A 20,855-nucleotide genomic window follows, 5' to 3' on the forward strand; every position below is an offset into this window, starting at 1 on the left:
TGTATTTTGAGGGAGACCGCTCACAAAACGAAGGGTATATTTTGGATTCAAACTGAAAGCATTTGTAATTTGCATAACGTTGACGAGTGATAAAATAAATAATGAAAGTAAAATATTTGAGTGAGTCATTTCGAGAGACAGAATGTTTCATGAATGCAAATGAAAATTGGTTAGCTCTATTTTTAGAAGATGATAACATAATGAATTGAACAATATTGAAGTTTTGAGTTTTGATATTTTTGGAAATTGAGTTAATTTTGATCTTCCTAATTATTTTTTCAAAAATAGTGTAAGCTATTTTGACTAGTAAAATTATTTGCATTGGAATTTGACATCAAAGAATGAATATTTTTCTTGATAAATCACGTGGAGACTCTACTATAATATTAAGTGTTTTTTTATTCTTTCCTTTTTTTTTTTTAATATAATCATTATTTAATATTTATAAAAGGAAAAGAAACAATGTCTTTGATATCACAATAAATTGATCAAATATGCTATAATAATAAATATTCTTTCATTATTTGAGATTGTATTTAACATTTTGTTTGGATCATTGTTACCCATTGTTTCATAATGTATTATATTGTACTGTATTGTATGGTAGATACAATGTTTGACTAGATTGTATTGTTTGTTGTTGTTTAGTAACATTTTAATTGTTTGATTTGGTTGTATCGTACTGTATTGTAATTTATAAATTTAGTTAAATATCATTAATTATTCTAGGGTATGAGGTTTGACTAGGTTTAAATAATTAAGGTAAAGGTAAAATAGTATTTTGAAATATTATATAAAGATATAATTGGAAAAAAAATTAAGAAACAATGGAAATACACCAAATTGGTTGTTCAATAAAATAGGGGTTTCATTATTTCTAACAATGAAATTTAACAATACAGTACAATACATTTTAAGTAACAATCAAAACAAACATTGTAGATATAGTAACGATACAATACAATACAATGGATAACAACGATCCAAACATAGTGTTAGGAATACTTCAGTATATTTTAAGGGTACTTATATATGTCTATAAAACTTCAAAACTACCTTCAAATAAATAAATTAGGAAAAAGATGAAGTGTTTTTTTATTCATTTCATATTTTGAATAGTCATTAAAAAATGTTAATTTAATAAATATTTTATCATAATATTCTTATTAATTAATGTTTAACATCACATTTTTAACAAAATATATATTTTAAATATGTTTAAAGTAATAAATAAAAATATTTTAAAAATAATAAACAGGTAAAAATAAATCAGGAGTATTCACATGCAAGTAATATACTCTATACATTTAAGCTTATAATATTCAGCAATTAATTATAGAAGGGAAAAGGGTCTGATATACCCCTCAACTTTGTCATTTAGAGCTGATATACCCCTTGTTATGAAAGTGGCTCATATATACCCCTACTTGTAAACAAATGGCTCACATATACCATTTTCCTCTAACGGAAATGAAAAAAAAAAAATTTTAATCTAAATTTTTATTATTTTTTGCTAAAAAATATAATCCCATATGAGTAAATTTAATCCTCGTCAAACATATTTTTTTTGACTTTTTTTTGTTTCAATGACTAATTTATAATTAGATGATCAAATTTTTTTTTCGAATACGAAATTAAATTACAATACACACAAAAAAAATAGTTTAATTTTTTATTCTTTAAACTAAGGAATGAAAGAAAAAAATAAAATAAGAATAAGAAATTCAAATAATTATAATAAAAGAAGTCAAAAAATAATTTATGTATGAAAAAAATTAAAATATACCTTGAACTTTGATAGAAGAATCATATATACTCCTAAATAATTTTTTTTAAAAAATTAGAAGTAATAAATATAAATTTAAAACTAATTTTTTAACTTCCATTAAATGAAGGGTATATGTGAGTCATTTTGTAACGGCAGGGGTATATGTGAGCCGTTTGTATAACGGTAAGGGCATATATGAGCCACTTTTATAACGAGGGTATATCAGCTCCAAATGACAAAGTTGAAGGGTATATCAGACCCTTTTCTCATTATAGAATATCACTGTCCACGTCATTGCCACCTTGCCATGATTCAGCACACCTATAAAGGAGTTAGATAAATATGAATTCATATGAATTTAATACATTTCTTATTTTATTGTTATTTTCAAGTGCATCTTTATAATACACTCTTTCCGTTCCTTTTTTATTATTATTGACAAATTAAGAAAAAAATATTTTTTATTTATTAAACCCTTAATTTAGTTGGACAGTTAATATCTTTATAAAAGATAAAAAATAAAACATTTCTAATAAGAGTTAATATGTTTTTATCTAGGGATAAGTTATTTAAGAGTTAATGTTTTCACCTATAAATAGAAATAATTTATCGTAATTATAATTATTAATTGTAGAATAAGTTATCTACACTTTGTTCTCAATCGGAGGAGTACTAAAAATTTATCATGTAATTATTTTTTCTCATTTGTCACACCAAATAACAGATTAAGAGTAATATTTTTTTATTTAAACTATCATTATTAGCTAAACACATTTCCATGTTGATTAAACCAAGTATCTAGAAATACTTTTAGACGTATATTTCTCTAATATTTTGTTAACGTGATATATATAACAATTCTATTTGCTAATACATTAATTTCTTAAATATATTTAATGGACCGGAGATATAAATATGAAATAAAGAGGTTCTTTATATAAGTTACCAACCCAAAAGCATTCGACGCTTGATCTTTTTCTTGTCCTTACCAAATAAAATAGCCATTGATTCTGTTTCTGTCTGCTTCACTAATGGCTACTGGCAGTGTAGTTGGTTTCGTCGGTTTGGATGATATCAGCTTGGAATTGGCTACTTCACTTCTTCGTTCGGGTTACTCTCTTCAAGCATTCGAGGTTGTTGATAAATTCTTGTTTTGTTTCTCATCATATGATTCTAATTTCTTGATTTTCGATCAGTCTAGTACTTATCAGTTGTTTTTTTTCTGATTTTTCATCAAGATTGATGAAGTAAGGTGCTTTTTCATCAAGATTGATGAAGATCTTAAATTTAATTTAAAGAAAATTAAAGATTTAGTCTAATGTTTTGGATGAATTCTCCCTTTTTGTTTGGGTGTTGGTGGGTAGGCGGGGGATGACATGTACATTATGCAGTTACTTGAAGATGATTATCAAGATTTAGTCAATGATTGATGAAGATCTTTTATTAAAATTTCAAGAAACTTTGAGATTTAGTTTAATGCTTTAGTTTTGTCATTTTTTTTTTGGTGGGTAGATTATGCAGTGCCTTGAGGTTTCTAATAGTAAGTTCTCATATTTGATTAGAATGCGTTTACTATTAATGACTATGTGCTATCAAGAAAGTAGGTTTCAAGAAAAACACTTTTAAGTTTTCAATGCCTGATATTGGTCAGTGTTGGTGAAGAGTTGTTTTGAAATATTTTCCATTTACTATTACCGTATATGAATATTTGCTCGTCTGTTTCAGAATTGTTGATAATTTCGTTTACAGAATAAAATCAAATATGTTTTAAATCTTCTTTCCACTTATAAAGAGATATGTGAAGTTATATTTCTTTGATATCTAGCATTGGGGCTAGGATGCTTTTCTTGGTTCATCACCTGACATAAAGTTTCTATGAGGTTGAAAGAAAGTGGACATCTATGTTCTGTCTTCACTAGTCTGCTTCTTTTTCTCAATGTCATCTGTTTAAGATTGGTAATGCCCTTTATGGTTGGTGGTTTTGATATGTGGTATCAACAGGCAGGAAGTCCTTTGGTTGATAAGTTCTTAAAGCTAGGTGGTAAAGTATGTGCCAACCCTACTGAGGCAACGAAAGGTGAGATCTGAGTTAACTTTCTTATGTTTCCTGTTCCACAGCCTTCTCTTACAGATTTTCCTTGTAATGTTTGGCTATATGTCCCAGTTTAAACTATGTAAAGACAATTGATGAACACCTCAAAACCTAGTGTAAATCAAACCTTGTTCTTTCATTTTAAGGATACCCCTCCTCTTGTTTCATTCTTCCTTCACAGTTTACTTTCCAACTGTTTAACTGTCATCATCACCATGCTTAAATCTCACCTTTTTGCTGACCTCACGTATTGAATTTTTTTTTTCTCAATCATACATAAATTTGAATAGATTTTTCATCTTGATTCAGTTCCATCTTAAGATACTGAAAATTGGACAGAAAATCCCATTTTCAGCTCCCTTGTGTGGGAAATGCGACATTTCAAATTTTTAGCGTTTGTCTCTCTGTATTGAGTTTGGCCGTTTCTTGTCTGTTTTGTCTTTTCGCGGCAGGTCTTTATTTCCTTTTTTTCTGATTGAAAGATATTTTTGGACGTCCTATTGCTAATTTACTAGAACACTATGTTTTTGAAGGAGCAAAAAAGATGTTGGGATGTATATTGGAATAGTATATTGTGGTGATCTGGAACATTAGATGTAATCTATTAGTAGCCCAAAAGAAGATTTTCCACCAATATAATCTAGAATATTTATTCGTGATTACTGGAAGACTTAAAAGAAGGTGATGTCTGCAAGGTTCTTGCTCTCTGATGTATACAGAATATAGATCTATCCTTCTGTCTAATACTGCCTTTAGAAGTGGATGGCTTGAGGTCATCATTTGAACATGCTGCTGTCTCTAGTAAATACGATGGAGAGAAGCAACAATCTTTATAGCTTACCTTGCTTGACATTGTATGGTGAAAGTTCTTCACAGTTTCTCCAGGTGTCTTGTTACGTACCAAAATAGTTTCTGATCCACTTCACCATTTTCAGGTGTAGCTGCATTGGTCATATTGTTATCTCATGCTGATCAAATAAATGATTTAATTCTGGGCGACAAGGGTGTTTTAAACGGTAAATGCCTATACATATTCTAGGTTTCTGTCTGATCAATTTGATGAAGGCGCAATCCATTGCCTTTTTCTTTCCTTTCTATTGATGTTTTTTCTTGCTTTACAGGATTAAGCAAAGACACGGTCATCATTTTCCATTCAAATGTATTACCTTCCCAGATTCAGAAGCTGGAGTTGGCTCTAAGAGGCAACATCTTGATCTGGCTAATTTTCATATTTTATTGCCATATTTAGAAGTAATAAATGTTGCATATTTGTGAGAGTAAATTTGTCTCTTTCTCATCGTGCCCCTTGTATAATTGAGTTTTCTTGTGATATTTGAAGTCTATTTGATGAATGACTACGCAAAATATCTATCTTGTGGTTTTTAAACTTCTTGCACTATACTGCCATTTTACTGCTGAATCTTTGCAAATTTGATGATTTGTTAAGACATATGAGACAAAACAGAGTAGGCCTTGATATTCTTTTTGTTGTTGAATGTAACTCTATAAGAAGAACTAGCATTGTGATAAGAATTTATTTTGGATATCATAGTCCACTAGAGCATAAGCTAAGACTTGTAGGGCATTAGTGTTCGTGATTTTTTATCATTTACTCTTTGTGGTGGGTGAATTATCAAGGTGAACTGGGCATATGCCTGGGATGGACATTTTCACTATGAAAATAAAATAGAGGAAGATGGAATATAAGGATTTACACTTGTGTAACTGTCATTGAAAATCTAAGAGTCATCTGCTAATCTTCAAACTTCTTTTGACTAATGCAGATTGTTATGGCACAAACTTCATTGTTGATATATATGTCTCAAAAGCAGTATCAGATGTTCTGAATGATAAAACTATGGTAAGACATAAAATTCCCCACGAGAACCATTTCTGAGGAGTTAACTAGACATTTATCTTCTACTTTTATCCATTGCTGATGCAAGGAATATTTGTTCTTTCTTTTCAATGATGTTAGATTATTTCCTCTGGAAGTTCGGAGTCCATTGTTAGAGCACAGCCCATTCTTTCTGGTGCAGTAACTTGTCTTGCTATTCTGGATTTATTTTTGCAGAAATTTACTATTGAAATCATTGTTCTTAAAATTTTACTAATTGTTAGAGCCAGAGAAAATTTTTCTCATGTTTCTTTGCTTTTCTGAGTCGGCTTTTTCCTGTGGACAGCCATGTGTGCAAAGCTATACACCTTTGAGGGGGAACTTGGTGCCGGAAGGTACATTATGTATATCTGTTATGTCTACAAACTTTTGCTGTTTTTCATGTCATTGTTGAGAAAAATCTAGCAATTATGATTTGCTCAGTTTAGATTATAGTGGTATGTTTAGTTTGAATATCACGAATTTAATCTGCATAGCTATGTTAGTATAATGATTTTGTGACAATCTATTTATCTGTTACAATTACGCTTGCAGCAAAGCTAAAATGGTGATTGAGCTCCTTGAAGGAATTCATTCTGTTGCTTCAGTGGAGGCCATCGGTCTTGGTGCTCAAGCTGGAATTCATCCATGGATACTTTATGACATAATATCCAATGCTGCTGGAAATTCTTGGTGACTGCATTTACATTTTCATTTCATTTTAGGCTCATTTGATAGATAACCACCTCAAGGTTTTTATGAAGATGTTTAGTGTAATATCTTAAATCCGAAAAGTGTATGGTATTAGTGTATCACTGTTATTTCTCAATCTTCTATTCAGTTGCTAAAGTTTATCTTGCACTTGATCACTTAGTTTCGTAGTACTATTACTGCTGGAATATGTCAGCGAAAAAATGTCCTATCCTACCTTCTTCATGAGTGCAAGAATAAGTGCTGAAATAAAAAAGCTGGGTGAAAGCAGTTGTGCTGATTTAAAGGGATAGTTAGTTAAGAAGTCTTAGAGTCCAAGTTTTATGTTCAAGTTCAAAACCGTTGCTGAATACTCGTGTATGATTCTGATCTTAAGTACATAGTTGGGTGTATGATTAGGTATCGTTGATTCGACCAGTTCAATGTGTTATCTTATGCCGAAAGCTATATGAACTAGGCGTGCACATGGGCATGTCTTTAGGTCAGTTTATGTTGTCATTGAGCCACGAGAAGTTATTTTTTTGAAAGTTGTATTAGTATTAATCATTTGTAGAAGTCCTCAGATGTTATTATGTATAGTTGTAAGTTGAATTAGCTCTGATACTATGTTCTTCCTTTCTTATGTCTTCTGTTTACTTTGCGTTACTTCTCTATGTAATGATTAATTATTTTTGCATGCTGTCATTCTCAATTTTTTCTTAATATTCAATTTTTGCAGGGTTTTCAAGAATTCTCTCCCCCAGCTGTTGAGGGGTAATCAGACTAAACATCTCTTTCTCAACCTTTTCATTCAAAATTTGGTAAGACTCTCGTGTTAAGTTTCCATAGTTCTTTTCTTTTGAGAGCTAACATTACTCTTTAGATTCTCTTGTAAGATGAAATGCCCTTTCTTAATCCTCTGTCCATAATATGTTTATTGCTTATAACAGGTTAGAGCAGATAATGCCTTCTTCAGAAAGAGAAACCCATAAGTTTAAAATGCACATTCTTTCAGAAACTCATCTTTCAGTGTTTCTTTTCTATTTTAGTCCTGGGTTTTCCCTTGATTATATATTACCTTCGAGATAGACTCATTGTGAGGTGGTATGAGTTTCAAGAATAGGATGTTTGAAAAGATTTTACATTAATTTGATAACAAATGCTTAAAATGATTTGGATAGTTAAAAGGATGTCACGTCAAGTTTGAAATATTATGAAGTGATTAATTGATTATAATTCATATTAGTTTGAAGAGTTTAGAGGGAATAAAACTTTCCTTCAAAGGAAATGGGTCTAATTTTCAAAATCAGCCCAAAAGCAAAGATCTTATTTATTGGGGCACAGGGAAGAACTTGAAAAATTCTTCATGGTTTTTCGCTTTCATGGTGTTGCGTCTGGCTACGGCTAGAAAATTCTTATAATAATTTTTGTCGTCTCTTTACTACTGTAGAGTTCCTATTCCCTGATTCTTTTTTTGTGCACTTCAGGGTAATGTACTAGACATGGCGAAATCACATAAATTCCCCGTTCCACTTCTAACGGTTGCTCATCAGCAACTCATAGCAGGCATATTACCCATTCCTTCTTATTTTGTTTTGCGGAAGACAAAATTAACATTTGCACGTGATCTTAGTTGCTTTGCATTTCATCTACAGGATCTTCACATCCCCAACAACAGAAAGATGACGATTCTACATTGCTCAAGGTCAGGTTTGAGTACACAAGGTTTTCCTATGGTAATGTTGCTTGAGCTTCTTTATCTGTTACTAACAGCAGGATGCACTACAGGTTTGGGAAAGTTTACTTGGGGTAAATTTAGCTGATGCGGTCAATTCTAAAAGTTACAACCCTGAGGAACTGGCCAGTCAAATTACTTCTCAATCTGATACAGTGAAGCGTATTGGTTTCATTGGCCTTGGTGCTATGGGATTTGGCATGGCAACTCATCTGCTGAAATCAAATTTCTGCGTCCTTGGTTATGATGTAATGCCTTACATCTTTTATATTTGGTGCTGGAGTAGTTCCATTTCAATATGTAATTTTGGATGACTAGGTAATAGATATCCTACCTAAGTCAATGATAGCTGTTTTCACAATGACTCAAGGAAAATAATACATTTTCCATTTTCTCGAAATTTTTAAATGTTTTAAAAGAGTGGTGGGAAACTTAAAATTTTGATTTGAAATGCACACTACTCAGTCTAAGGCTGAATATCAGGAAGTGCATCAGAACCACTGCAGATTTAAATTTGGGGTAAAAATAAAAGTATCTGCACATACAGCAATGTCAAAGTATTGAATAATGTCTTTCGAGCAACATCTTTTTCCCTTTGAAAAAGTAGAGAAGGTGATTCACTTTTAGGGTGTGTTTTCATAATTCAAAGTTAGGAAGTGGTGGGAAAAACTTGATCATCTTTTCATCCACCTACTGAGAAGGGAAATCTAATCTTTTGATATTCTTTCCTTCCCTTGTCTGCTGTTACACCGAAGAGATACTTTGAAAAATTAAACTGCAAGTAACTTTAGGAACAAATCCTTCTATTTTGTACATTATCTGAGATTATGTCTGCACTTGTGGCTTTTATCTTTGATTCGTCAAAGAAATTTCTACAAGAATAAGAAGCTGGAAATGACTTGCAAGTGATTTTTGTTGACCTAATGAATATTGGGTTCCTTAATTATTCCGATCACTAACATCATTTCGTGCATATTGCTACATCGATAAACATCTCTCCGTACAAGGTACCTTGAAGTGTATCCACATGCTTTATGTTGTATTGTCCTCTATTTGCTGAATTCAGATGTTTGTTGTGATTTATTTAAAGCGAATAACTAAGTGAAAGTAATGGCTGCCTTTCTTATGAAATTGTAGGTATATCCACCATCACTATCTCGATTTGCAGATGCAGGTGGCTTGACTGGGAGTACTCCTGCAGAAGTATCTCAGGGTAAATTAAGATGCTTTTTGATGTGTGCATCATATATAGAAACTGATGACATTCTTCAGGTCTTGTGTTGTCTGAAAATCTTGTCTGTTCGGCAAAGAGCTTGAAGTTCTAGGGTTCTGCTATTCTGTTTATTTCTTAATTGTATGATTTACTTTCTGGACGAGACTAAGCTAGAACAAGGTTGACTAACAAACTTATAGAAGTCAAGTTCACCTGTCTCCCTACAATCAAGAAGAAAATGAGAAGGGTCTTGGGCTTCCGCTTCCATCATTCTTGGATCTGGACAGCATAACTTAGAATAATATCTGCTCAACAAGTCCAATGCAAAGTAGTTTAGCTATAAGATCAATTCCCTAATCTGTGATTAAAAGTTGCTTCTTTACTTTTTGATGAGCACTATGGAAAAAGTTTGACGCTACTTGCCATTTGCTGATCCTTTTAAATGTTTGTTTTTCCACCTTAATTTCAGATGTAGACGTACTTGTAGTAATGGTCACAAACGAACTGCAAGCTGAAAGTGTTCTTTATGGTGATCAAGGCGCTGTGTCAGGTAAATACTGTGCTCTCACTTCTACATCTTTGGGCAGGACTAACCATCTCTCCTGGTTTTTATAGCCCTTTCATCTGGAGCATCTATTATCCTCTCATCAACAGTTTCTCCATCATTTGTTAGCCAGCTCGAGAAGCGCTTGCAGAGTAAGTATTTACTCTCAAATTTCGTTGAAGTTTGCTTTCCTTCTTGTAATACATTTCATGGCATTTTCTTGTTCATTCTTTTCGAGGCAAGTCCATTCCTGAATTACCAGTTCAAGGAGTAGATATATATAACAATGATTAAACCTCAATTCCAGCCAAGTTTATAAAATAAAGTTGAAGTTTTGTATATTCTTTACTGGTAGAAATCTCTGACAAGACTAAAAGACTACCAGAAAGCAGGATCTGAAGTAGTCATACTAACATGACTAACACGTATTCTTAACTATTTGTTATCGCCTTTTAAAATATTTTTCTTAATTGTGCCCTATTTTTCACTAAGTCTACATGGATTCAATTAGTTTATAAGCCTCTCCAAAAATCTGTCTACATGGATTCAATGAGTTTATAAGCCTCTCCAAAAATCTTTCTTTCCTGTGATTTTAGGTATGTATCGTCCCTTTTTAACACCTTACCATGGTTTCACACCTGTAAACTGGTGCATCTGGAGGTCGACGTAGGGCATGACCAAACCATGTCAAGGATATGAGCTACTTGCACCTTCAAGCAAAAATGGCGAACTGTGTGCTTGCGTGCGCAAACACATTGTTTTGTTTTTAAATTTATATTGGGGGATGATATCCTTGTCTGATGATATGATACAACTTCCTTATTTAGAATAGACTGAAGTATTGGCCCTATGATTAAATATACTGCCTCTTCCAACATGTGAAGGTTCCAATCTCAACAGAGCTAAATGGAGTTTAATGATCTGTTGACGCTTCATCACTTGCCAAACTGTGACCAGAGATAATGAAATCTCGTGTTTTCTCCAATTTTATGATAGTAATGGCTCTTTATTTTACAAAGTTGAGGACATAATCCTCATCTCATCCACTTTTTATCATTCTTTGGTTCACATATGCTTCACCTTTATCATCTGATAGGTGACCCGAAGAAATTAAAATTAGTGGATGCTCCTGTTTCTGGTGGGGTCAAGAAGGCTGCTAATGGAACCCTTACGGTGCGAATATGAAAAGATTAGCTTTCAAATTCTTGATTTTGGTGATTGCTTTTCATATTTCAAAAATGTTTTTTGTTTGGATGAACCTTGCCTGCTGACTTACTGGAAGTTATAACACACCAATGCTAGATAATGGCATCAGGTACAGATGAAGCTCTCAAACACAGTGGTTCGGTTCTTGCTGGTAAGAAGTGGACTCTTTTATTTTGTCTCAAAATATTAGATATCTCTCTGTGATTTTCCCTTTCAAATGTTACTATTAAGGTACTGATTTTGTGTGCTTGCCTAAACAGCATTAAGTGAGAAGCTTTATATAATAAAAGGAAGTTGTGGAGCTGGCAGGTACCTTTAATCTGAGTATTATCTTCTCTGACCTCACTGAGTCACTTGATTTCATAGTGCTTAACTTATTTGGGCATGCAAATACTTCTCCAATCATTTCACCTTGCTGTTTCTTCGATGAGTTTGTCCTGGAAATAGTACATCGATTTTTGACTTCTATATATGCGGATCTACCAGTGCTGTTAAGATGGTCAATCAACTTCTTGCTGGAGTTCATATTGCATCAGCTGCTGAGGCAATGGCATTTGGTGCTCGATTGGGTCTTAATACAAGACTTTTGTTTGATGTCATCACAAATAGTGGGGGAACATCTTGGTAGGTAACCCATACCGTTATTGAAGTAAATAACTTCCTTCTTTTCATTCAAGTATAGGTAAAAGAAGATGTGCAGATCTCAGTTTTTAATTTTGTTTGCAACAGTGCATGGCATGATGTTAGTTTATTAGATGTTAGCCTGAACCTGATTTTTCCAATATGTAGTCATGAATATTATAATACTTTAGTGCTGAATGCAGAATGTGGTCCTATAATTAGAGAGACAGGAATCATAGAATCATTTATGATTGAGAGTGCGTCCAAGCTAAAATATATATATTTTGAATTTGTGTTTGGAAGATAAGTCAGTTTTTTTATTAGTTAGATATTTCTGTGTAATGTGTTTCTTTATGATTGTGAGTATTATTTTTCAAGAAGCTCACTCATGATTGACTTTAAGAAGGAAACCTTCAAAAACTTTTATTCTTTAAGGAATCATCTCACTGTGTTGTGCATGAGTTTTCGGTTGGTTATTTGGTCATTGTAGAAATAGTTGTTGAATTGTATGTACTGCCTCAACAATAGTCATTTTCAGAGATATGTTAGGAAAAGCTTCGCCTTTTTCATCTTATTGTAACCTATATTTGGATTTGTATTTTTGCAGGATGTTTGAGAACCGTGGGCCACACATGATAGAAAATGATTACACGCCGCTGTCCGCACTTGACATCTTCGTGAAGGATCTGGTGAGGCTGATAAACATTGAACATATTTCATATTGCAGCTGTGTTAACTTTGATTTTTAATTTCGTTAAGGCTATTCTTATGGTTTTAACAGGGCATTGTTTCTCGTGAAGGCTCATCAGGCAGAGTGCCGCTTCATATTGCAAACATTGCACACCAGTTATTCCTGTCAGGTGCGGTTAAGAGATCTGTTACTTTCTATTTTAACTCTGTATCCTTTACTGCACTACAGTTGTCCAGCACTCTAGCAAATTAGATTCCAATTTTCATCTCCCACTTTTCTCAATGATATCCAAATGCGGTTTCATTGATTACAGCAAAATTGACAGTTTCTATGTTTTGTTTGACCTAAATGTATTACAACTATAAGATACTGGTACTGTCTAGGATTGCTCATTACTATTTTAGCTAACATTTGGTTTCTTTGTCGAGTCACTCTTCTGGAAAGAAGAGAACTCTTGATGCATATTATTGTCATATAGTGCAACTTCAATGATTTATATTCAAAAGACTGTGCAAGTCTACTGTTGCTAATTAAAAAGAAGAAACTTTTAAGTACAACAAGTTGGGTTTCTCGTTGTTTGCTTTATGGTCTATGGACATTTGATTCACCTTATTCACCATTTTATTGCCCAAATGTATTTGGAAATTGTCCCTGAATATCATGCTGTAAAGATATTTCTATCGATGTTCCTTTTTTCTTTGTTTGAATTCTCCCAAAGCATATTTTCCTCTTTTCTTTTCAATCATGAGATGTAGAAGATTGTGATGCCCAATGTTTGTATGAATACGCGATCAAGAAACTGTGGTTAAACTGGGAAAGGATGGGTAAAGTGGTGAGTGGAAGAGAGATATTTTTCTCTTAGTGGGAGGAATTGCTGACAAACAGCTGAATAGGTGGTCCCCTTATGCTAGCCAGTATTAACTATGGCTTCCAATAATGTATTTAACTAGCGTTAAATGTCTTAGATTTGTCAGTTTTGTACCGTCTCAGCCATGGGTTTAACCAGATAAAATTGTGGTCCTGTCCTCCTCATAATCCTTTTTAAACCAACACAGATTACTTTTTTTCTAATTAACCTATGTTTAACTTAATGGTGTTTGAGCATGTAAATTGAACTGCTGTACTGCAAAAGCACTCTCTTTCATGTTGTGTAACCTGTCTTCTTACTGTTTACATTTCTTATGGATTAGGTTCTGCTGCTGGATGGGGCAGATTGGATGATGCTGCTGTAGTAAAGGTATGACCAGCTGTATGTAATAAGAGATGTCATGTTAATTAATGTTCGAATTTATGAAAATATGCTCAATAATTATTCAGTTTATTCCAAAGACAATGTAGTTTTCCTCTGTTAATTATACTGCAGCATGAATTTGATAGGCATAAATTGTAAGGAGAATGGTTAAGCTCATTGTTACCATCTAATCTACTTTATCTCAAACTTCTGCAGGTTTATGAGACGCTGAGTGGAGTCAAAGTTGAAGGCAAACTTCCTGTTCTCAATAAAGAATCTGCATTGCAGTCCCTTCCTCCTGAGTGGCCGGTGGATCCGATCAATGAAATACGTACACTAACAGAGAATAGTTTGAGGACTTTAATTGTTCTGGATGATGATCCAACTGGGACTCAAACTGTTCACGATATTGAGGTCCTGACAGAATGGTAAAATGCTTCTATAAATTTCAAGAGACAGTTTAGTTACATTTTCCAAAAAAATGTCTTCTGGATTCACAAACAGAGACTCTAGCTAGTGTTACCAATTCAAAATGGTATGGCAGGAACACTAAGTTTCAGAGTGTAATTTCTTCATTCGTTCATATGTGTTGCATTATGCATGTTATTTAAGGTGTGGAAGTGGGAAAACTGGAAATAATTAACCAAAATCTCCATTCGTTAAGTGTCGTCTATAAGCCAAGCACTGTTTGAGCGACCAAACAAAAGAAATTAGAGTCCAGCTATTTGTGGAACTAGATACTTGTAATGTTTAACTTAAATAGATACTTGTAATGTTTAACTTAAATAAACTAGCAATAGATACAGGTTGCTCAGTTCTTTACCTATTTTCTTCATTCTCTTCTTTGTACAAGGAAAGAGAGTTGAGATCTATTTTGTTTAATACATTGAATCACGTAGAAGATGACAACAATATAATTTCCCTTCTTTGTTAGGTTCAATCTCCATTACTCTCTCTTCTCCATCTAACTTTATAAATGCTCTTGGTTAACATACTTCTTATCTCCGTCATAGATGAAACTTTGTTATTTGATCCTTATAGAGAAAAACTTCAAAATACGTTTGTTACTTTTACCAGTCATGAACTTGTTAATTTTTGCAGGAGCATTGAGTCACTCATTGAAGAATTCAAAAAGAGGCCCAAATGTTTTTTCATTTTGACTAATTCCAGAGCATTGACTTCTGAGAAGGTAAAAAGACTTGCATTGAAGAAAAGTTTCTATATCGATCCCCTTCAAAGAATTTTTGTATTTGAAGTATAACAGCTGCTGGCTAAGTTACTTATCTCATTGATTATGACATCATTAACTGACGCTTCTCACTGCAGGCTAGTGCATTGATAGCAGATATCTGCAGGAACATTGATTCTGCTGCCAAGTCAGTGGAAAAAGCAGACTACACAGTGGTTCTGAGGGGTGATTCAACCTTACGAGGTCATTTCCCTGAGGTGAGGATGGAGATAAGCTGACAGAAATCAAACCTTGTGTGGCCTTTCTTTCCCCAACTTGTTTGGGATTGTGTTGTGGTTGTCGTCCTTTCTTGACAGACTATTAAGATATCGTTTTATGCTATCTAGGAAGCAGATGCAGCTGTTTCTGTACTGGGTGAGATGGACGCATGGATTATCTGCCCCTTTTTCTTACAAGGAGGCCGTTATACCATTGGAGATACACATTATGTTGCAGATTCTGATAGGTACCTTTCTAATCTAACACATATTAGTTGTTTGGACTTGCCGGAAAACACTAATTGTGTCTTCTTGTCTTTAGGCTTGTTCCCGCAGGTGAAACAGAATTTGCTAAAGATGCTGCATTTGGATACAAATCTTCCAACCTCCGAGAGGTCAAGCCTAGTCTGTTTCTGAGGAAAACTAGTTTTCTGCTTCACACTAAACTGATGTAGTTGTTATTCTTTTTTTTTTCTCCATTTGATATTTTAGTGGGTAGAAGAAAAAACAAAGGGCCAGAGACCTGCTAGCAGTGTTTCATCAATCTCCATCCAGCTTTTAAGAAATGGTGGACCAGATGCTGTTTGTGAACATCTCTGTAATTTACAGAAGGTACATAAGTGTCATCACCATCTTACTCTTACATAATTGCTTTTTTTTTTTATTACCTCCACTGACTCATTAGTATCCATCATCTGACTGTGTTTGTAACATGGCTACCTTATGCTTACCACCTATTTTCTTTTTTTGCGATGTACTTTTCTTTCGTACAGCTCTTATCATGATCTCAAAGTTCCTTAGAAAATGGACTTCATGTTAGAAGTTTGCTGTTTGTGTGTCTTTTGGGTGATGGTATTCTACATATGGAGCTTTGTATGTGAGCTTTGGTTCATACACACAAAACTTGGATTTGACTTAAAGTGCAAATATGAAATTACAATGTCATAGATGCTTACCTTCTCAAACCCCTCATTACAGCCAAAAACTTCGCTCATTTTTTAGAATTCTGCATACTGAACTCTTAAACTCTTAGTTTTCTTCCACAACATTACTGTCATGTGCAGAGAGTCTAATAGAGAAGTTCACTGATAGTTGCTGATGTTTAGGGAAACCATAAGACCCTTGAGGCCGTAAATGTTTTAAAATTGCAAGTGAATGCCAGAGTGTAAATGGTAGTGAGCAATCTATGTTTGCAACTGCCAGTCTAGTGCTACACAATTTACTGCATAAGCAAACTTACCAGATTTCCTTCTGAAGAGCTTCATAGAAGCTTTTGATGCCAGTCGCTGAACTACTGGATAGTGAAAAGGAACCTTTCACTCTGCCGTGGGCTTGGAAAATTTCTTACTGGGTTGATTTTCCCTTCCTTACAAAAAATCGACCTTAATTATTTGTCACTCCTGATCGCATTTCCTGTAACAGGGTTCAACATGTATAGTCAACGCAGCTAGTGAAAGAGACATGACTGTATTTTCCGCTGGAATGATAAAGGTTTTATAGAATTCCTGTTACATTTGATGTTAGTTCTTTTTCATGTGGTGAGATGCCAGTTGATTTTCATTTTCTTTGCTTCTTTCTATATTCAGGCAGAACTAAAAGGAAAACACTTTTTGTGCCGTACTGCTGCCAGTTTTGTTTCTACTCGAGTTGGAATCATCCAAAAATCTCCAATTTTGCCAAATGATATTGGAATAAGTAGAGAAAGAAATGGTGGACTTATTGTTGTGGGTTCATATGTTCCAAAAACAACAAAGCAGGTCAAATATAACAAGATTTGTAAGCTTAATTTCTATTGGCATTCCGTCACACTTATATTTCAAGTTCACTGCAGGTTGAAGAACTAAAACTACAATATGGTCATGTTTTGAAGACTATAGAGGTAAAACTGAACACTGTATGTGATACTTTTGCTGAAAATATGGAGCTAAGTTTTAATTTCCTTTCCTGAAAAGTAGATTTCAGTAAATAAAGTTGCCATGGAGTCATCAGAAACGAGGGAGGAAGAAATCAATCGAGCTGCTGAAATGGCAGACGTTTACCTTAGAAATCATAAAGATACTTTCATAATGACCAGTAGAGAGCTGATCACAGGCAAAAGTGAGTCTCTTCATATTATCTAATGACGAATACTAATTCCTTGCCATCCTGATTTTGTTAATTCACTTTTTTTGTGCTTTTAACATACTGTACTATACCCAGCTCCTTCTGAGAGTTTAGAGATCAATTTCAAGGTAAGCTCAGCACTGGTGGAGATAGTTAGGAGGATAACAACGAGGCCTCGTTATATTCTTGCAAAGGTACTTCTTTTATCTCTGTATACTTGTACCACTTTCTTCTATATTATGTGCATGTTTAGTGGAAGGGACATTCATCATGCTCATTACTTTTTTATAGTTCTTTCTTTCCTCACATAGCTTTCTGTTGAAAGGTGTCAAATTAAGGGGACAGAGTTCGAAGGATTTGTTAATTTAATGATTGACTGACTAAAGTCAAAACTTGGGTCTAGGTTGCAGTTGGAAATTAATACTCCCTCCCTCCGTCTACTTTTATTTTCATGTTGCGCTTTTCGAAAGTCAATTTGATTAATTTTCAAAGTTAAATTAGATTACATTAATTCTATATTTTAAACAAAAAATTTAGACATTCAAAAACTATACAAAAGTACTACACATTGCAATTTTTTGCATATCAATATGTTGAAAAAATATATTATAAAATGTTAGTCAAAATTTTTATTGTTTGAATCGAAAATTAGAAAGTATGACAATTAATAGTGGACGGAGGGAGTATTATCCTTCTCATTTTTGAGAGTCTTATAACACGTGTATGCTAGCCTAAATAAAGAAAGGGGGGCAGGGGATTATTCATGCTCATCGATGGAAGCAAAAAGCAGGATGAATATGACGAATCAGTGTGAATCTCAAGACACAAAAAGCAACAGCTCTAGATCTTGAAATTTACTCTTTTGGGGGTATATCTGAAGATGATGAAGTAACATATGAAAACTAAGGACACTGTTTTATGCCCGACTTTTGTGATCTGGGGAACCTAAACTTCTTGTATAAACTCTTTTCCCTGGCAGCATGTGCCGTCAATCTTTTAGGTTTCACAGCTCTATGTTACTTCATTATCTTGGCATATTTTCTGAACATGTCTGGAGAACTTAATAAACAGAAATTTATTGAAGTTTTGGACCAATTGCTTGTGTTCTTCTTTCATAGGGAGGAATTACCTCATCAGATCTTGCCACAAAAGCTTTAGAAGCAAAACGTGCTAAAGTAGTGGGACAAGCTCTTGCTGGTATTCCGGTATGGCAGCTAGGTCCTGAAAGCAGACATCCAAAGGTTCCTTATATTGTCTTCCCAGGTAATTTTTGGCAATTTCTTATTGCCGTTGATACCTGTACTTTGGTCCCTAATATTTAGTTATCAATGTGAATATCAGGTAATGTTGGTGACAGTAAAGCTCTGGCAGAGGTGGTGAAACGCTGGGCTCATCCTGGCAGATTATCAACTAAGGAACTACTACTGGTAGAATGGGTTTGCTTTAATGATTTTCCCGTTCTTTTTACATCTGGATTTACACTATCTGTTCTGTTAATAGGAAGCTGAGAGGGGAAGCTACGCTGTTGGTGCTTTTAATGTCTACAATTTGGAAGGAGTTGAGGCAGTTGTGGCTGCAGCAGAGGAGGAAAATAGTCCTGCTATCTTACAGGTTTAAGCAGATCATTGTTAGCCTTCTAGCCCTGATAAGTTTACTTCAGAAAAACTTTAGATAACGTTTTTTCTTAAATTTGTGGTAATGCTAAAAAAATCACGAAAGAATTGTGTTCTTTTTTTGTTTTGATTTGTTATTTTTTTTATGACAAGGGGACCCCGCAGCTGCTTACTTTCGCATGCAAGGGGTTTCAAACTTGAGACCTTCAACATGGAAGTCCCAAGCCCAAACCACTGGTCCACCCCGAAGGATTTTGATTTGTCATTTCTTATCACTAATCTGTTTGAATTTTCACTTCTTATATTTTACTTCAAAGACCTATATTTTACTTCAGAAGAATTGATGTCATTACTCATTAGTACTATTTAAGGGGTTATTTGGTATGGGGCATTGGAGACAAAGTTGTCCCATTCGATAGTTGTCCCACTTTATATATGGGATAACTTATTCCATCATTACAGTACAAATGGTGGGACAAATAATCTTGGGACTAACTAATAACCCCTAACCAAATGTAAGATAAAATAATCCTGCATTTTATCTTGGGATTATTATCCCTTATCTCTCGTACCAAAAGAGTTTATAAGTTAGTTTACGGGAGAAAGACATTCTTTTTGTGGTCCTTTTATTGAGAGCTCTATCTTAGTATTAATTAATTATCTTTCATTCCATCTTCATATATTTTCTTCTGAATGCTTAATCTGTTGATGGGGGAAAAGAAGGGAAGACATTTCTATTTGAACATAATATCAGTTTCATGTGCTACAATAAGAATCTTTGCCACTTTTTATTCTCCAGATCCATCCTAGTGCACTAAAGGAAGGAGGAGTTCCACTCGTTGCATGTTGCATATCAGCTGCAGAACAAGCATCTGTAAGTGATAGTCTAGATTATGAGTCAACTTCTAGCAACTCTGGAATAATGAAATATACATGGATAAAAATTGAACTATATTTAATCATGCATACTGCTGCAGTGCTGCTCCTACCAGAAAATAAACATGGATTTGCACTACAGTGACCAAGGGAACCTGTTTTCTGCTGCAATTTGTGGATAAGTGAAAAAATCAATATTAGTAGTGATCAACAACTGTAACAACATAACCAGTGTAGTCCCACAATATAAGTTGTGTGTCCATCAAAAGGAAATAGTCTCTTTGCTAATTCTAGGGAATCTTTAAATCTTTCAACAAGATAGCACAACATAAAAAATAAGAAGAATTATTTACTTAGTAATGATCCAATAGCTTTAGAATTTTTTGGCATACTTGCACAGGCTTTTGAAGCGGTAAAACATCTAATGTCCGATATATTATGGATTGGGTCGGGTGTCAAATCTGTGATCCAGAAAAGGTTTTCCTCTCTTAATATCTGTCCTCTTTGATTAGAAATTTTGTGTTGGAAATTATGAACAGATGTAGGTTTTTTTAGGAGTAATTAGTTTCTGTTATGTCATCATCTGAAGTTCTATCATAAGCATGTATAAACAGCTTCCTTTTGATGAATGAGAAATTAACTGGGAAAATCTGAGTGGTGATCTTTGTGCCTCTGCACGTTCTTTATATCCGAGAAAGCATTAACCATATTCAAACGACAGGTTCCTATAACAGTTCACTTTGACCATGGAAATTCCAAGCAAGAGTTGTTGGAAGTTCTTGAGATGGTTAGTTTCATTTGTTAGTAGTGAACATATTTATTATGCTTTCCATGTTTATTGAACTTTTTTCCCAACCAAATAGAGCTCAGAGATTCTTATGTCAGTGTGCTAACTCATAACTTCAACCTCACCAGGGATTTGACTCACTCATGGTAGATGGCTCACACCTTCATTTCAAGGATAATGTTTCCTATACGAAGTGCATTTCTTCCTTGGCGCACTCGAAAAAGATGTTGGTAGAAGCTGAATTGGGAAGATTGTCAGGTACTGAAGATGATTTGACTGTAGCAGACTATGAAGCAAAGCTGACTGATATTAATCAGGTCCCTTTCCCTCTCTCTCTCTCTCTCTCTCTCTCTCTCTCTCTCT

General features: G+C 33.9%; 1 protein-coding gene across 1 annotated transcript in view; it reads left to right on the forward strand.

Annotated features, from left to right (window-relative positions):
- The first annotated feature begins 2,694 nt into the window (after window positions 1-2,694).
- Window positions 2,695-20,855, forward strand: part of LOC107014460 — a 20,111-nt gene continuing 1,950 nt past the window's right edge. Inside the window, exons 1-39 of the mRNA XM_015214378.2 lie at window positions 2,695-2,901; window positions 3,770-3,845; window positions 4,796-4,876; window positions 4,982-5,062; window positions 5,645-5,721; window positions 5,839-5,893; window positions 6,044-6,092; window positions 6,292-6,429; window positions 7,166-7,247; window positions 7,914-7,992; window positions 8,082-8,131; window positions 8,215-8,409; window positions 9,299-9,374; window positions 9,844-9,924; window positions 9,990-10,070; window positions 11,015-11,091; window positions 11,221-11,275; window positions 11,385-11,433; window positions 11,611-11,748; window positions 12,353-12,434; window positions 12,527-12,605; window positions 13,627-13,673; window positions 13,884-14,095; window positions 14,769-14,856; window positions 14,994-15,113; window positions 15,243-15,361; window positions 15,436-15,508; window positions 15,606-15,725; window positions 16,536-16,604; window positions 16,700-16,870; window positions 16,945-16,992; window positions 17,069-17,210; window positions 17,313-17,410; window positions 18,335-18,479; window positions 18,558-18,643; window positions 18,717-18,827; window positions 19,629-19,703; window positions 20,427-20,492; window positions 20,621-20,809. Coding sequence (XP_015069864.1) covers window positions 2,800-2,901; window positions 3,770-3,845; window positions 4,796-4,876; window positions 4,982-5,062; window positions 5,645-5,721; window positions 5,839-5,893; window positions 6,044-6,092; window positions 6,292-6,429; window positions 7,166-7,247; window positions 7,914-7,992; window positions 8,082-8,131; window positions 8,215-8,409; window positions 9,299-9,374; window positions 9,844-9,924; window positions 9,990-10,070; window positions 11,015-11,091; window positions 11,221-11,275; window positions 11,385-11,433; window positions 11,611-11,748; window positions 12,353-12,434; window positions 12,527-12,605; window positions 13,627-13,673; window positions 13,884-14,095; window positions 14,769-14,856; window positions 14,994-15,113; window positions 15,243-15,361; window positions 15,436-15,508; window positions 15,606-15,725; window positions 16,536-16,604; window positions 16,700-16,870; window positions 16,945-16,992; window positions 17,069-17,210; window positions 17,313-17,410; window positions 18,335-18,479; window positions 18,558-18,643; window positions 18,717-18,827; window positions 19,629-19,703; window positions 20,427-20,492; window positions 20,621-20,809 — 3,762 coding nt within the window. The 5' untranslated portion in view covers window positions 2,695-2,799. The remainder of the gene's footprint in view (window positions 2,902-3,769; window positions 3,846-4,795; window positions 4,877-4,981; window positions 5,063-5,644; window positions 5,722-5,838; window positions 5,894-6,043; window positions 6,093-6,291; window positions 6,430-7,165; window positions 7,248-7,913; window positions 7,993-8,081; window positions 8,132-8,214; window positions 8,410-9,298; window positions 9,375-9,843; window positions 9,925-9,989; window positions 10,071-11,014; window positions 11,092-11,220; window positions 11,276-11,384; window positions 11,434-11,610; window positions 11,749-12,352; window positions 12,435-12,526; window positions 12,606-13,626; window positions 13,674-13,883; window positions 14,096-14,768; window positions 14,857-14,993; window positions 15,114-15,242; window positions 15,362-15,435; window positions 15,509-15,605; window positions 15,726-16,535; window positions 16,605-16,699; window positions 16,871-16,944; window positions 16,993-17,068; window positions 17,211-17,312; window positions 17,411-18,334; window positions 18,480-18,557; window positions 18,644-18,716; window positions 18,828-19,628; window positions 19,704-20,426; window positions 20,493-20,620; window positions 20,810-20,855) is intronic.

The sequence above is a fragment of the Solanum pennellii genome, chromosome 3 (genome assembly GCF_001406875.1).
Source record: "Solanum pennellii chromosome 3, SPENNV200".
Classification (NCBI taxonomy): Eukaryota; Viridiplantae; Streptophyta; class Magnoliopsida; order Solanales; family Solanaceae; genus Solanum; species Solanum pennellii.